The sequence below is a fragment of the Aythya marila genome, assembly GCF_965140915.1.
Source record: "Aythya marila genome assembly, chromosome: 15".
NCBI lineage: Eukaryota > Metazoa > Chordata > Aves > Anseriformes > Anatidae > Aythya > Aythya marila.
In genome coordinates, this window is record NC_139056.1 from 7,120,656 (window position 1) to 7,138,967 (window position 18,312).

At 41.0% G+C, this 18,312-nt stretch overlaps 1 protein-coding gene across 2 annotated transcripts in view; it reads right to left on the reverse strand.

Annotated features, from left to right (window-relative positions):
• Positions 1-18,011, reverse strand: part of GSG1L (GSG1 like) — a 62,821-nt gene extending 44,810 nt beyond the window's left edge. For both annotated transcript variants that reach the window (XM_082772836.1, XM_082772837.1), the window contains exon 1: positions 17,384-18,011. In XM_082772836.1, the coding sequence (XP_082628962.1) occupies positions 17,384-17,684 (301 nt within the window). In that variant the 5' untranslated portion in view covers positions 17,685-18,011. The remainder of the gene's footprint in view (positions 1-17,383) is intronic.
• Positions 18,012-18,312: the final 301 nt, after the last annotated feature.

The following is an 18,312-nucleotide window of genomic DNA, read 5'->3' on the forward strand; positions in this document are numbered from 1 at the left end:
GTCTTGAGTTTTTTTTTTTTTAAAAAAAAGGAAAGAAAAATTCCAAATTTTCTGACAGGTTTTAATGTGTTGGTAATTTCTTAGGAAAAAAAATTAAATGTGGCAGTCTTTGGAAAAAAACCTGAAGATGCAAGAAACTTTAGAGAGTGAATTCTATAGATGATGGAAGAGGAGGCATGTTTTTGGCTAGTACAGCGTATCTTCTGAGAAACCAGCGGCAAGTATTTTAGAGATTGCAAAAGACTTTTACTGTCCACTAGCCTTCACCAGAATGAAGAACTCCTCTATATCATAATAAATGACTCTTGACTGTGGATTACAGAGAAATTTTCCTTAGAAGGACTTGGTTTAACAGGAGGTCTTGGACTACATTCTCTGGAGTCTCGAGGAGACTTTCCTGATTTGTTTCTATAAAAGATTTGCAAATTATTTTTATTAACCTATCTTAAGCTTAGAGTAGAAGGAACTCTAAATAGACAAATCATTAAATTGTTACCATCTATGGTTTTCATAGTGCCTGCAGAATGGAAAACATTTATTTTTTTAATGCAGAAGGAGCCTGGGGCAGCTTGCAAGCCAGAGGACAAAAGAGAGAAGGAGGTGAAAGGTATTCAGCTATATGTGAAGCTTTCAGGAAGGAATTTAGTTTAATCCTCTGTAGTGCATGTGAAAGATAGATAGAGAGAAACTGGAAAGTGAATAACAGGTTGTTTTTCTGCCCTCAGAATTTTGCTATAAGCATCCTGGTTGTTGAGAAAATGGTCAAGGTAAACATGGAAAGGGACTAATCTGCAGAGAAGCAGTGGGTAAATCACACATTGAGGATGAAATTTTTCATGGAATCAATGAAGCAAAATGTAGACACAGATGTGGAATCAAAAGGGAGCTGACAACAAACAGAACTGAGAAGCTTCTGCTAATTGGTCTGAGCTGAGAGGGACATGCAGTGGAGTTTGTGGGTGGGGAGGATGTTGCAGCAACATGTGCACGAGCTACAGAAGAATATGAAAACTTATAATTACAGCAATCCTGGATAGTTCCAACCAAGACACAGCTGAAAATTACGGATGGCTGACTGGCTGGCATCTGTACATGTTTTAGAGAGGACGGTGGCATTACTTGAACACGACCTGAGCATACAAGGCAAGAGAGACTCCAAAGGCAAAGACAGTGTATTAATTATATTCCTGGTGAGGATGTCATTGGGACAGAGGTAACTTCTGTGGTTTGAGAGTGAAAAGTGAGGAATGAGGTCTTGTCTAATCTAACTTTTGCCAAAATCCTATGTAATGGCTCAAGGATAGAGAAAGTTCTTCAAAATTTTAGTTCATTTGGACAACTTTTCTGTACTTCACTTCAAAGAATGTTAATGGATTTGATTGCAACAAACCTGAGGGACCAACTTGAGGGCCCTTAAAGAGGCATTCAGTTGGCTTTCTTGTACAAGGCATAACATTCAAATTCTGGCTGCACTTTCTCAGTGCCCCAAGCACTGTACTCCTCATGCAAGGAAGAATGTGAATGAGCAGAGAATAGTTGACTTTATTTTATAAGTCAACCCATGGAAGCATGTTCTCAGGGAACAAGCTAAGCAGAACAAAAATCATTCTGGTCCCGCTTGTAGAGAATACTGGATTCACGCTGTCAGATGATTATTTTGGAAAGGTTATCATTAAAGACTTTGAGAATCAGCTTGGAACACCAGCTGGGCACTTGATGCTACAGCAGAAAGCAAAAAAGTCATTTTCCACAAGAACCTGACATTTAGTACTAGTTCACTGGAGAGACAGACATCATCTTTCTGGGGGGGGACCAAACAAAGGCATTTGTCTAACTCTGACTACTTTGTTCCAGATGTCTAAGCCTCACTCACCCCAGTTTTCCAGAAGGCATGAATCAGGCCCTAGTTTAGATATGACACTGTGACTATGACAGACAAAACATGAAGCACAAAGCAAGCTAAAAAACTGCATAGTATTTTCAGACCTTTTTAAACCCATTGTTAAAAAAGCAGACAAATTCATTGCCATGACCACCACACAGCCCCACGTCACTCCCTCTGCCTTGTGGCTGTTCTATCCGTTTATCATTGTAAATTACAGTTTCTCTGTGTAGGACTCTACCTCAGTTTCTGCAGGAACTCTTGAGAAGCATATTGCTTCTGAGAAGGTAATGTATCTTAAAGATGGATGTTTTGACCTTTCTTTTTCTTCTTCAGGCAATCACAGAAATTATAAAATAAATCCTCTGCTTAGATGCATCCATCCAATGAATGTTTTTCTTTCAATATATTACAAGTTGCCCCATACCCTGTCTGCCCTGCCTCAAGGAATCAAAGCATGGCATGCCTGCTGGAGGTAATGGAGAAGAATCCATTCTGCCCTTTAAGACTTCAATTGATGCAAAGACAGCTAAAGTTTTTATTACTTTTCAACACTTTTAGTTGCACAGACAAATGACTAATTTAGGAAATGTGAGCCATTAAAAAAGAATAAGAAGTGAAATGCTGTAGTGATGTTGAAGTTAGTGTGCAATTTTTTTTTTTTCTGAGTAGCAATTATACATACAAACCACTATAAAATGTTAATTCTTCTGATGTCTTTGTCAGCAGGACTGACATATAAGAAATTATTCAAATGATGACTGTGATGAAATAGTTATCTGTTATTATAATGCTAATACTGCTACTTTTATTTACTTTTTGCTGCTGTAAACCTGTGCTAAATATGCTAAAACGTGCTGTGTACATAATCTGTAGTCTTTGTCTATGTGTAAATTACTATAAAATAAAAGGTTCATGTGACCCTGAAAGAAACATTTCAATATCACCAGGGCAGAGGGAAGGACTCTGTCAATCCAGGTGTTAAGAGGACAGTCAAGAAAAGGAAACACAGCTTATCAAAGTGAAATCTCTATTTCCCAGGAGACTGGGCTGTCCACACCTGAGCAGAAGGAATGACAGAAGAGTAAGTTTTGGAACCAACAGACTGAAAGATACTTGGTGGATCACAGAAATCCTAACAGCCCACTAGCACCGTGTTGACAGGACCCTGCAGGCCTCTTGTCCAGCTTTGTGTTCAGAGTAGGACTGTCGTGAACACCTGATCAGGTTGCCTGTGACTTTGCCCAGCCAAATCCTGAAATACCTCAGCAATGAAGATACCTCATCTCTAGTGGCTCCAAGGATGGAGGTTCTCCAAGGCTGTGGTCCCAGGGCTGCACCACCCTTCTAGAGAAGTGCTCCTTAATGTCCAACCTGAACTCCTCTAGCTGCTCTGGCATCTTTGTAGCAATACTTCCTATACTTGTAGGGACATGAATAAGCCCAGCTCCCTCAATTTCTTTTCACACCTAGTGAACTTTAGGCCCCTGACCAAGAAGTCCAGACAAGTAGGTGGACTATAAAAAGATACTGTGCTGTAAGTAGGAATCATTTTCATCCAGAGACTACATCATAGGACATGATGTCTGTCAGGAATGTATTCCTGACAAAGCAAAGTAAAAAAAAAATTCCATCAAAGCAAAGTAATATAAGGAGAAGGACCTTTAAATTTGAACACGATATAAGCAGATTAAGCAGGATTTTTCATGCTATACATATGGACCTGCATTTTTTTTGTTTTTGTTTGTTTGTTTATTTCTTTTCAGATGTAAGCTATTATTTTTATCTCAATTTTATCTGAACCTGACTTTACTGAGTCATGTCTCCCCAGCTGCAGTGAATCTGAAGCCCTATTACTGGAAACCTTTAACAGCTACCCAACTCTCCAGCAAGTTTGCCCAAGACAGCCAAGGGGGAATGGCATTTCCTACTACAGAAAGAAAACAGAACACTCTGAGAGCTGGAGACACATGACGCCTTTTAGATACATGGTAAGATAATTACAATACTTTTTGGTATCTCTGGGTACTGAGGAAGCTAGTGGTACAATTGTGTTTTCCTCTAAATGTAGTCTGCAGGACAAGGAGAGCAAGGTTGCCTCATGCTCAACTGCTGTCTTCCAGATTGTGCTGGGCTTAGTGCTAAAGCTTGTGCTGAGAACTACACAAACAGCTCCTGATGAAGAACACTTCCTTTTGTTTCTCCTGTCACTGGAGCACAGGAACCCCTTCTCCATTTTCAGTGGTAACCACTGGTGTTGTTCTCAGAGCTCATTCGTACTTGAGTGTGCAGACATGCATCTCACTGAGAACTGAAGTTATCAGTAGTGCTTTCACTGTTCCTCTTAGGATTTATTCTAAGTTATTTTTGGATATCTTGTATAACTGATCTCTTAAGCCCTCTTTAGCTTAATTTTAGACTTGGCAGAGTTTATCCTGCTGTGCTGCCCTTTTCCAGATGCATCTTCTCATAACCAGGCTCTGGGAGAGTCTTTAGAGAATACAAAAAAGGGAGCATTTAGGGATGCAACAAGAACAGTGTCTAAGATTCCTCCTCTTGATAGACCTGCCCTCACCCAGTTGTCTCAGTGACTCTGACAGAGGAGAGAGCCAAGGAGTGATCTCTCCTGTACATAACTAACTTATGTAGAAAGAAGAGATGTGACCTGGCTTGAACACTGTCTGCCGTGCCATGTATGTGAAGCTCTCTGGAGCTCAACTGCTGGAAGCTGAGGAGAGAGGACTGAACAGCTGAACTGAAGCACACCTGTGGTACCAGCTTCTTCCATGGCTTCCCAAGGGTAAGGTAAAAACATCACCTGTGATGTCATCTATGCAAGCCCTGGCAAATGCATTCCTTCCTAAGCATGCTGGCTCTGCACAAGTTCAGTTGCATCTCTGCTGGGCTTCCTGAGAATGGGGCATAGGTCGTAGTGGCCTATAGGTACCAGCAACTGGAAATACTGACTTTTGTCTGTGTTTTTCCCTAGTTGATTGATGTAACTTAATCCTGCATACATGCGTGTGTGTGCATTTGTAATTTACTAGGGGTTTTCAAACTGAACTAGACAGAGGAGGAGGAGACATATCTGGAAAGACCCACATTCCCAGCTGGTGGCTGGGTTAACAGCCCTGAGTTCTTGGTACAGATCATAGCCCTACAGCCCATGATAATATTTGAGGGACCGTGAGTATGATGTGCTTGTGCATCTACAGAGGAAAGGAGTGGGTACTGCTTCACTAGTGATCTTGGAACCTGCTCAGTCAGAGAGGAGGAAGAGGTGAGGGCTACCTGATGGGAGTGCTGTTGGTGGTCCTGTGGGTGCTGTAAAGGCACGTCTCTGTATGGCCAGCCATGTAAGAGTCAAACACACGTCTCTCTGTATGCACGTGTGCATCTCCATCTTGAGTACCTACACAGCCTGAACTACAAAGGAAAGGAGCAGCAAACAGGCAAGAGAGGAGAAATCCCCTGGGTCTGGAAGTCCCCCGGGTTCAGCTTCCATTACCAGGAGCACACATAACGTTTCCTCATACAGGCTTGCTGAAACTCATCCCATTTCATGGCTCTGCAGCCGTGCAAGCACCTGCAGCACAGAAGTCAAATATTTTCCAGCTCTTCTGTGGTTTCTTCTGAAGAAAGCTTGGCTTTGGGTTTCTGTGCATTCCTAGGAAGCAGTGTATGGGAAGAAGTATATCTCTCAGAGGAGTGTCAGGCCATGGGAATGGGAAAGAAAGTTGTGGCAGCATAAGATGATCCCACTATATCACTTGCAGTGTCACTGAGGCCCATACTTCTTACATAGTGCTTCTCCTCCTGCTCATAACATGGTCAGAAGCCCAGGGCTTCCAGCCCTCCCAAGCTTATGGCACATGCTTGTCACTAAAATGGTCTCATGTCTGAAAAATCATTTCAGGAAAAAAAGAAGTATGAGGCATTTTTTTGGCAGTGTTGCATTTTGGAGAGGGTAAATGAGCTGGTAAAGAGTGAGAATGCTGCAGGGATGGGAAGTAGGCACTGCAGGATGCTGTCGAGAAGTGATGAAGGGGTCACCTGCCTGTCCTGGCACCTCAAATAAGTCACTAAAAGCACCACTGAACCCTCCTGTGCAGACACAGGGCCATACAGTGGCACTGGCAGGCCAGTCTTCCAGACAGCTTCCTGTCCACAGTACTTGGACCTAGCAGAGCTGCTCCCATACCTTCTCCACTGAAGACTCTTACTTCAGTGTGTCACACACACTTCAGATTGCTGAGCTGCTTCTGACTGTATTGGAAGCAAATGCTGCCTCCTCATACCTTCCTCGGGCATCTGCACTTCCCTAGCCTGAACAATAATTTGAAAGCAAAAGCTAAGAAAGAGAAATGGCTATTCCAAATCCCCAGAATTCAAACCTGCCAGAAAATTAAGACAGAGCCCCATAGAGCTGTCAGGACTGCACAGGATATCAGCTTCAGGGCCATGAGCTACCTTTCCCTTTATGCTATGCACATCTTGTCATTGACAATGAAACTGCATTGCAACAGGTCAGATACGCCTAGCTGCAACTTCCTAAGTGGGTGCAGGCTGACATCCTTTTATGGGGAAGTGGTGGTCACTAGAGAGTAATTGCAGAGCTATATAGGACATCTGGAAAGGCAGGTTGAGGTGCACATAGATTGGGTCTAAACTATAGCACACAGATGTACTTCCAAGACCAATGTTAATGCTGACTTTGAGTCTTCCTGAGACCAATGTGTATTCTACTGTTTCTTCCACCCGTTGCCTAAAATGTATGGCTTGTTCACTCCTTTCCCACTCTGTAGCTGGAGAATTCAGATTTCTCACCTTCACCTGGAACAGTTTCTCTGTCTTCAGGACACCACACTGCATCACAATGGCTGGACTTGTCCAGACCAAGCTGGTGGTTTGGGCTGGAAATCAGGAAGAGGGCAGAAAACACATGGAAAGCATAGGCTTTAAGACAATATTCTAAGTTTATAACAACTGTTGCCATAGCAAGGTCCAGAAGCTGATGTCCTGTATCATATTTATTGATCCTATGTTCCTGAATTCTTTCCTGTCTGAGCCAGTGATAAATGCCTCATTAATATCCAGGGCAGAAAAATAAAAACTAACTCTGAAAAATCCTAGCTGGTACGTCTTCCAACTGCACTGTTTTAAAATATTCTAGGTAAGCAATGTAACTTAGAAGAAATGTGGTAGTTCTGACTGAAAAGAGGATCTCTATTATAACTCTGCTTTTCATCTTGGAAAAAAAGAAAAGAAAAAGCTGCCTGTATTCACTTACTCGGCATAAAATTTCATGAGTTCAAAAGTACAGTTCCGTTAAATGATTAAATTTCATTTAAACAGCATTCCCTTTTAGCAACATTGGCTCCCAGCCTATGAATGACAAGGTCCCCTTTTTTTCCCCAATAGGCCCTTACAATTCTTTATCTCTCCAACTATATCTGGAATCATGTGATTCTAATGAGATTCCACATCATCTACTGAGAGCAAAATCATTGTATTTGTCTACAAAATGATAAAACCCTCCAGGGGCCCCAACCTAGAAGAGGATGAGGATTGAAACACAACTTCATTGAAATAAAATACTACATTAGAGAAAATACAGGTTAATGAGCTCATTCAAACTAAGCTGTATCAGGTTAATTAACAAGTGAAATGTTCCAGTTTTGATTAAACTGATACCAGACAAAGCACGTAATTGATTTAATTTTTTTTTCTAATGAAGAATCAAGTCTTAATCTGCAAAATCAACGTTTTACAGTTGACTCTGTTGATCTTGCTGGAACAGTATCTTCTTCTGGGAAATAAATCAATTGTTACAGTTACAGTTAAATATGTATTGAACTATGAAAATAATTGTTTTCTGTCACTCTGAAGGCTGTCATTCATAGCTGCTGCCCATCAACAGTTCTCTCGCTTCCAACTTCCAAGTTCTTGTTTCTCTCCAATTCTTTTAGCAAACTTGAACTCTTAGAAGTTTCTATCTTTTACAGTGGTAGACTACTTCTTTAAGCTTTCCACTTTTTCATTTTGGTCATGCATTTTTCCTCAATTCACATAGTCACAAAGAAATGTTAATAATCTTATTAGAGAGGCAAAATCCTCATTCCAGAGTTTCCCCTTTGCTTCCCTGCAGCAGTAGGTAACTGTGGTGCAGGCAGAGCAGGGAATGAACCAGTGTGGCTTTGGCTTTGCTAAGTCAGACTATGTGCCATGGCAACTGTGTTTTCTGCACTGGAACTCTAAGTAGTGTGAAAATCTTTCACAGTATCTGAAAGCAAACGTATCCACAGGCTACTCTCAAATCATGTCTAACTGAAACACATCCAAGTCACAAGACACATCTGATTACCTTAGTAAGACCTGATGGATTGAGTGGCCCTTCATGTACATACACATAGATGTGTGTACCTTTGGGGAGCTGGAAAACAGTTTAGATTTCTAAGTGATTGGGAGAACCAAGGAACCAATGGTGCTGAGAGGCTTTCAATGATTCTGATGTCAAATTAGACCTGACTTTATACTAGAAAAGATTAAATCAGGCAGAGTACTGACTTACGTTAAGCATTTCAAACCTCACAATGGTAAAAAGAGTTTTTGCCTGTTCATCCCACAGGTGGCAATCTGTCACACTGCGCTTATTCTGTGTTTAGCTTTGTGGTCAGAAACTCTGCACCTTGCTTTGAGTCTCAATAGCTGTAAGAAACTCATCTCTTTCAAGGTGTCATTCCAGTTAATGCAGAAGTGGAGATGGGTCTCCTACTCACTGGCTCTGCTGGGACCTCAGGGCAAAGAACTACCATTTGTACAGTTCCCATCTGCTGTTATTTGTGACACAGTACTCTAAAAACAAGAGTGACCTTACTAATGTAAATCTGCCAAAACATACTAGATATCAGAGGGTCTGCTGTCTGTAGGATTATAAGCTGTCCCCAGGAAACTGAAAGACCAAAAATTATGCTTTTGGCAGAACATATCAGTGATATATCCCTCACTGTATATATGCATGACATGTCTTCTACAATTTCTCATGTGAGTGTATTAGCAGTTCCCTTCAGGCTGGTGATTAGCAAAGATCAAAGGAGTATCTCCCACTCTTTCCAATTAGTGGTGGTTCAGTGTGAATTCTCTTTTAACCATACCAAAACTTCTCTCCAGATAACGCCCAACCAGAGTATTTGTATTGGATCCATGCCCTAGCTGCAGAAATACGTAAGCGGGGCAGGCAGAGATGAAAGTCTCTAAGAGCAAAGAAGGAAACTCCATTTCACGGATAGGATTACTCCAAAAAATGAAAACATCAAAAGCTAATGTGTGCTAAAAATGGAGAAAAAGACAAAATCAGAACAGAGTATTACTATCATGGCATGGCATGTTGCTTTGAACATGAGTCTTATGGTTGTAGCTTGAAACACATGCAAGTGACAGTAGGTAAGAGGCAAAGTGATTGCTGGAGGAGAAGGGACCTTGAATGGCAGAACCCGTACTGACATATGTCTCTCCAAATCTAGTGAGTCTGAGCATGGTGGAGTGACCTTGATTCCCAATCATTTTCCCACATTGTAAGCATGGTTTATGCCCTTCCCTCCAGCCATGCCCTATAATGTAGCCAAATGCAAGATGGAACACCTGAAAGTGTATTTTGTTTGTGACTATTCTACAGGCCATGTCATTCCATAGTAATAACATCTGCTTCTCATTATTTATTGTCTTCTGTAATCTTTAAATCATTGGCGAGCTAGATCAGCAAAGATATATATAAACATTTAGATTACCTACAAGAATACTGAATAACATTACACCAAAACTTGATTAACAGAGGATCCTGATAGAAGTGTCCCTATTCCCTGATAAGTCCACATTGTGAGATGTCAGTAAGCCTAATTTTACCTATTTTTAGCTCTGTTAATTCCACATAAGGAGAATTTTAAAATCAGGATTTAGTCTGGTGTAATTTGAAAACCATGAGGATTCCATGATGATTGATATTCCATTCCTTTTTATTTCTGTAGTCCTGAATGCATCTGTTTATATTTTGCAGTAACTAGCACTGAATTAAGTGTCTGTTATTTAGATGGTCATATTTGACCATCCTTTGACCGTTCCTTTGAAATACAATACCCACGTGTTGGTCTTCCACTTCTTTTAAGTTTATTCCATTTACGGGGAACCAGGAGAGCCCCTCAGATACCTCCTTCCAGACTGGTTAAATGGTTGAGTATTGACACATCTGAAGAGGAAGCAACGTAGTTTTTGCTCATAAAACACAGAATAACATACCAGAGAAGGAATGATGCATTGCCCTTACTTTACTCTGTTACCAGTCTCAGCATGAAGGGATTTTATTTCCACATTATTTGTATGATAGATGTTCATACAGCTAGTCTGTCTAGCAGGACTGGGAGGACTTCATATCCAAAATTCCCAGTGCACCAAGGACACGAAACATCCCCATCATCCTATAAAAATCTGAAGGTCTGTTGCAAAGCAATGACCACAACAGAAACCACAGCTATTATGTACTACAGGAAGAGAAACAAGAGGAAGACAAGCAGATGTGAGGACTCTTTTCATATAGCTTAAATTCCTATGGCCAGAATGATCTTATTCTATAAGCAAAAACCCAGGATTTGTTAAGAGGGACTCACTAGTGCTTTTCTGAAACAGATCCTTCTCCCTCTGTTATAAAGGAAGGCAAGAATCCATTACCATCCCTGTTACCTAACCTGGAGGAGATTTCTCTTCTGATCCCAAATTAGATCATCAGTTTATGTTCAGTGCATGAACAGCCATAACAATTAGATTCTGAGAAGCTGAAATGTCAACAGCAGCAAAGCATCCTCCTTGCATAGTCTCCAGCTGTAGCCAATTTCTCATGCTTCTGAGAAGGCATAAAACCCTCCAGAAAACATGGCAAGCTAGCAACTATTTTTTTCTTGGCTCCCATCAGTGACCAGTGGAAACCCCAAAATATGGATGCAATATAATTTAATATAATATAAACATGGTGTGGCAAAAGGCAGTCAAATCAAGATGCCTTCTTTCAGACCTCCTTAAGATACCAACAAATCAGTTAAGCAGTACTCATGCCAAGCTTCCTCATGACAGAAATACTCCTCTTTTGTCATGCAGGTCTTTCTGTGAATTTAAAAGGTAAGGATTTCTGCCCATTGGTTTCCTTTGCTCACACTGCCCCCTGTGGAGGTGAATTCCAGAGACTCACTTTTTGGGAACCATTTGTTGGATTTTCATTTTGTTTCTCAATGACTAATTACTTAACTCATATTCTTTTCTTGATAATTAAATATGTGCATGCGCGTATGTGTGTGTGTATATATCTGTGGTATCATCCTATTCCCTCTTGATCTTTAATTTGTTATACTAAAGAGGACCATTCTTTCTTTTCTTCTCTTGAAGGATATTCTCTTTTCCTTAACTACATTAGAAATCCCACTGTGCATCTATTTCACACTCTCCCTTTTTCTTACCCTACCTATGGTGTTAACAAAATGCACACTGGTGCTGATTCTTCCATAAGATAACACTTTTCCTTCATATTGCAGCACTTTGCAGCTTGCAGTCACCTCATTGTCAAATGCTGCCCCACAGCTTGTTTCTTATCTTTTGCCTACCACTGATAAGTACCCCCAACCTCACAGAATTTTATTCTTTAGAGGTTGGTGCTTTTAAATTTCTTTTCATTTTAATTAGTTCAATACTATTCTTACTACCCTGCTGACATAGAGCAGGATACTGATAGAATATTATTCTCACTCCCTCTAGCTCACACTTTTAGTTAGGAAGATAAATCTCTCTGTAATGCCAATATTTCCAGACTTTGTGTCACAGCATATGTAAGGAATACATTTAAAGTAGGATTGTTCTCTTCAAATTAAGATTCCTGTAAGTACTGAGATGTCCTGAGAAACACTCATTACTCTCTACTGACTGTAACAATGCCGTTGATCAGTTTAGGTACAGACATCTGAATTTGCTAATGTCCACTCGTTTGCTGTGGGATCCACATTGCCTTTTTTTTTTTTTTTTTTTTTTAAGAAATTATATGACATGAATTGTGTTCCTACTTCTTTTCCCTAGATATCGATAATCACTGCAATAACAGAATCTTCCCAAGACCAAATTTGAGGACCACTAGATATATCTCATCTCCACTGTGATCACTTCTCTTTTTATATTACTTGACACAACCTCCTTGTAAGACTGCTCACTAATGATTTTACAGCCTCTCTATTTATCCCCATCAAAATAAATATTACATGATAAAATCTTCACCACAGCTTCAAGCAAAATTTCTACCTGCTCTACTATCTTTGTATCATCATTATGTAGCAGATATTTAGGGAAGAGCAAAAGAGCAGGTTTAGAGTGATTCCACCCATGTACTCCCATTCTGGTATCAGTACTGCATCACTAGTCTGGGGGATTCCTGGTTGGAAGCTGCTCTCAAATAATCTTGTTAGTAACACATTCCATGGCACGCAGCTCTTCAGGAAGGAATATTTGTCTGTTATACCCTCAAGATCACAAATAGTGGAAACAGATTTAACTCTGTCCTTCCCTGTTGATCCCCATCATAGCTCTCTTCTTTGTGGCTTCTTTCCAGTCTGAAGATGCTTTGGATATTTGGCATTTTCCACTGGAAGTACATGTATGTCTATATGTATCACCACACTGTTACGATTCTCTCTGCTGTCTCTAGTTCTGTAAAGAATTTTCAGTGGGACATCCTATCAAACAGTTTATGTAAATCCATGCAGACTGGGTGTAATGCATTACTCTTGTCTAAGAAGGTATTCATCTTGTTAAAAGTTCTACCTTTGATAAAAGCCCACCTTTGATAAAAGCGCAGCTTTGATAGAGCCAGTTTGTTGCCTACTGAGTACTTCCTCAAAACCTGTCCTAATGTGGTTGGGTCAAGTGGCCTGTATAATTTTTTCCAGTCTTCTTTGAATACAGAAATATGCAGATTTAATAAGGATTCTTGCTACTAAAGCTGCATTTTCATGTGCCAATTATTTCAACAGTCTCAGATGAAAATTATGCAGGCCCTCCATCACTTGAAATTGTATCTTCAATATAGAGTGCTACCTCCTTTATTTCTTTTACCTACTCTTTCCTTCCTAAACAATTTGAAACCTGCAATTTTTACATTCCAGTCATGTGAATAAAACCACCAGGTTTCAGTAATGACAATTATATTACATTTCTCGTAATCCAATAATAATTCCCAATTCCTCTTGCTTTTTAATTATAAATTCACAAGGTGTTTTCCTCTCCCTGGACAGCTGCCTACAGTGAGTCACGTATGCTTATTATCACATCATGGGGGAGAGAAGGGTGAAACAGTACTGCTATGGATCTGTGAAAATGTATGGCAAGTTCTTGTCTTTTCATGTTAGAGATTTATTCAAGACGGCAGGATACACCTCTCTAGTTCTCTGGGTCTTGCAAATGTGCATTTATTGTCCTTATTTGTGGCCCACTTTGATATACCCTTACATATTGTGTTCCACTATACCATTTAATCCTTAAAGAGTGCTAATGAATATGTGGTAGTACAGAGAATGCAAAATGTTATAGACCCCTTGTGCTCAAAATTTAATTCCAAGAATAAGACCAAGCCTATGTATACTCATTCCTTATCTCCTTGGCTTCTGTGGAGCATGACAAGCAACATGGAAAGGATCAATTTTATTTGATGGGACAGTACTCTTAAAGGGCACCTAGACAGCTGTACTTATGCTGCTTTTCAGCCTGAAATGTGGATGTTATTACTGAGATTGCCTGCTTATTAGCCACTTAAACAAGATCTGAGTTATGTTTTATTTCTATTAAAATCAAATACATTCTCTAATGAGCAAAAATGTTATTGCTTCCCAGTTCTCAGTAAGATAAGGTATGCCACCTTGGCTACTTCATGTGTTAATTATTTTATGTTATTTACATTTTTTAGTCAGAAAATCTACCAGTTAGTTTACCATTGAATCTTTCCTATCCCTGCTGCTACTAGCACATCACTAGCCTGTGAAGTGTCCAGTACTGACACAAGCACAGACCCAAACAGCAGGTGTGAAATAAGATATGCACTCGAGGTCATACTAATAAAAAAATAAAACAATAGGGAGCTCAGCTCTGAGTCACCTGGCCGTAGTAAGGAATTCATAACCTGGAAGGAGGTACCAAGCACTCTGTGGATCGTCTAAGTGCAGAATGGGACTCATAACAAGCATGAGCTATACAGCTGATAGGGTATGCTTTAGCTTGATCTCCTTCTGGAAATTAGACGTATCGCTCTTACGGAAGGTACATCCACCTGCCTGGGATCCAAAGCATTGAACCCACTCTGAAAGGGAGAACCTCCATCCTCTTTTAACTAGACTGGGATTCAGCATACTTTTCAGTCAGAAATTGTGCTAAATAGTTGGAGGACATACACACAAATAGAATATATATGTTTGAATCCCTTTTTTTCCCAGGATTCACAATTTCATTTTTCATTTGCAAAATGTTTTTCAGATACTTCAGCAGTCCTAAGCATGCTGGATAAAAAGCAAACTTTAGGTTCACAAAATATTTCAGAAATAATCACAACATTACATCTCTGTTAGAGATGTTAGTGAAACCTACAAACCTGCACCATGATGAAAGCATGCTTTGCTAGCCTCTGTACAGACAGCGTATGGCATGGTTTTGCACCTCTACACCTGTAATCTTAATGGACTTCTCAGATAAGCAGTGGGAAGGGAAGACACTCAAATTTTTTTTTGTTTTGTTTTTTGTTTTGATAACATCACAACAACACAGAGCATTATTGGAATTGCAGGTGGGATTCATGTTGCTTTGTTTCAGACATCTGCAGCAAGGAATCAGGGATACGTGAAGAACTATAGGAATGGCACTGACCATTGTCTGTGCCCATGTGTACTGCTGACAGAGCTGAGAAGCTGAAAGGACAGAGCTGGTTGCTGAAAGGACTGGGCCTAGATGAAGGTTGTTGTTGACATCAGGTGGGGCTAAAAGAAGAGTGTTCAGCAAACAGTATGTTTATGGGAATGTCATGTGTGAATCCTTCAAGCCGTGCTTTGTGTATGGAATGTGTGGTATTGATACCCAGAGTGAAGGGTCTCTAAGACACAGAATAACAGTGGTAGCAGTGTGGCAAATTTACAAGACCCGTTAGGAACAGCACCTGGCTAAATACAATGTGTTGGTGATGGTACATTCAGTATGTGGATTGAGTGAGAATTGGACATATTACTGCGAACTGGACAAAGGGTGTTCTGAAGATGCTGACGTTTTATGGAGTCAGTAACTTATAGCAATGGAAGACTAAGGAGCATCTAATGACAGTACTGAGGCTAACTTTCTTATGCAGTCATTTTCAGTATGCTATTGGTAAAACTTTAAGAAAAGTGTTATTGAAAGTATGAAGTCCATTTAAGCTAGTGATTTTGACTGATTTAATACACTGCCGTCTGTGTGCTAAGTGGTATTTTCTTGACATTCTCTTGGCATCCTTACGCGTTTAATAACAACACAGTGACCATATGACCATATGATACAAGTGTGGTCTGTAAGCATGTTGTGGGCAGCATGACCAGCCTATGGAACTGATTACACATAGGTGTATAGAGCAGAGGAGTTGTATGTATAAGCAATGACGACAGTGCTGTTGGACTGGGGCTGGCTGGTGGCCTTACTACCCTGGAGGTTAGATGAAATGACTGCCAATCAGGCTGCAAAAGGCCATGACAATGTACTAGAGTACATAGGTACTAGAAACCTGAAAGTTTGGACTAAGACTGGTTGGTTTATGTTGACATTCTGGGGATCAAATTTAAATCTGTGTCCATTCTACTGTTCCTGTCCTTACCAGAAAGCAAACAAACAAACCAACAAAACTCCACTATTATAAATCCTGAACAAAGCAATTGTCTGTCCAAGCCAATATATCCCTATATCTGATTGAGTTCTAAAGTTTAGTCATTCTTGGTCTGCTAATTGAAATGTTCTTTTTCAGCAAGTTAGTGTTTTAAATAAGAGGAAACATACATGTGGCTGGCTGTAGTGGTGTGCTAGAGCGGAGAAACAACCTTCTTTCTCCTGGTTTCACCATAACTTTCTAAAGCTGGCTTTCAGCTACCTCCTAAAATCACTCACTACAGCACAGCTTTGTGTACTCAGTACAGAATAGAGCACTGTATTTCTCTTCACACAAAGATAATTCAGTTTTCTGAATGGGCTAGAGTCACAGAATTACAAGTTATCCTGAACATAAAGCTTGGCTTGGAAAGCTTGTAACGTCTGCCAGAAACTTAGGCATGTTTGATGGTGCCAATCCCAGCTAAGATGCTCAAAATGTTGGAGGGTCTTAAGCTGCTCACTTAAGTCTGCTATGGCCTGAGAATATTTCCAAAAGTAATCTTTTTTCTAATGTCCAGAGTGTTACTTTGAAATGGACTGTGAGATGCTCACAAAGTTTGTCCCACTTCATAGTACACACTTATACAGGGTTTTACCAGATCCCATAAACTTCCCAGTATCAGGGAGGTTTGTGTCTCTTAGGAGACACATAGGATGATTAGCTGTTCTTCTCTCCAAATCGTGGTGAACGACCAACCTCCCAATCTACTCCTTAGACAATGGCAGCAAAGCTCTTCCAAACCAGAGCTTGGATGCTAGCTCTACCAGACAGCTCTGGGAGTAGGGTCTGCCTTCCACCCATCCTCCAGTGGTTCATTTGTTGGTGAATTCCAGGGTACAGAAACAGATTTCTTTCTAATGATTTTACTGAATAGCTGAAGAGATGTCTCCTCTTGTGGTTCTGAGTAAGTGAATGGTTGAGCAGGGAACAGGAATAAGCTTTCTTGTGCTCAGTTCTGTCCTTTAACTACCTTTACTCTACTCTACTTCTATATATATATATAATATATAATATACAATCCAGCCACCAGGAAGGATTTGTGAGTACTCATTTACTTATGGATGCTAGAAAAGAGGAAGTCTGGGCAACAGCCTGATAAAAACAGTAAGCTTTGTGCTTTCACTGTCATTCAGACCACTGCCCTTTGGGTTATTTAGGGGACAACTGCAATTAGATGGGGGAAATGTCAGAATCTCCATAACAACTAAGAGCCGCTGCCTTTTGTGCGCTCCATGGAGCCGCTCTCAGAAGAGAAACACTGGCCAGTCTCTGGCTGCAGTGCCCAATGAGGGGGAACACATATTGCTTATCAGAGGTTCAGCCGGCTTTAGAGCACAGACCCCACATCAGCCATCAGGTAAACAAGCAAATCTTTTCTCACTGGAAACAGGTTGTGTTTTAACAACAAAAACAAAAAAAATGTTAAATTTCTGCCTCTGTGTGCAGGGCAAATCTGCATTAAGATACAGCATAGAACAGCTTGTCTATTACGCCGAGCCAAACACAAAGCAACACAAGCTGGAAGGAAGTTGTTTTACACTTACCAGAAGCATTGATATTCTCCTCACAGGAGTACCAGATCCCAGTGTGGAAATACCTGAAAAGGAAGCGGTCATCTCCTGTCTCCCAGCTGTAGTGAACCACATTCTGGTTTGTCTCATTGGCAGTCTCATTCCCACTGTAGTTGAGGCAGTTTGTCTTCTTCTCCTTCCCACAGCTCGGCTTGGGGACCCTCTGCGTGCCCTCACACCAGTGGGTTGTGATAAAAGCTGTTGTGGAGAAGAGGAGAGCCATCAGATTCAGACTCACTGCTAGCAGGGCTCTGCATCTTCGATTTGTCTTCATGGTAAATCCGCCCTCCCTCCCCCTCCTGCTGAGAGAAGTCAAAGGTTTTTGTTTTATTTGGGGGGCGGGGTGGTGTTTCAAAGCCTCTCACGATTTAGAATCCAGTTTTCCAGGCACCAAAACTCTCAGCTTCCTCCAATCTGTTGTTATAGCTGTGAAGGAAACGCTGCAGCCAGACTCCCATTCTTCTCTTCACTTGAAATCCTGCCTTTGTACGTTAAAGGAGCAGCTGCAGGCGCGGGAGTGCGGCCGTCCTCTGGTAGTCGGTGTTCTTCAGCACGCTGACAGGATCAGAGAGGGTCTGCCTCACGAAGAGCACCAAGAGCAAGTCAACATCTGCTCGGGGACCACACATGATCCCCAGGGGCTCTGCAGCTTCCTCTGCTGGGAGACACCTGCAGGCTGCAGGACTCGCTGTACTCTGCTTGTAGTATGATGAGGCAGGAAAAAACTCGTCAGAAGCCAGTCAGCAGGGACGGCTGCGGAGCTGCCGTGCTCCTCGGCAGACCTCGGGGACAACTGCATCGTGCTGACAGCCGAGCTAGATGAGGGGGAGCGTCACGTCTTAATTCCAAAAAGGATCATCATCTGTAGCTGAGAAATGCATTGTCTACATACCAGAGGGTAG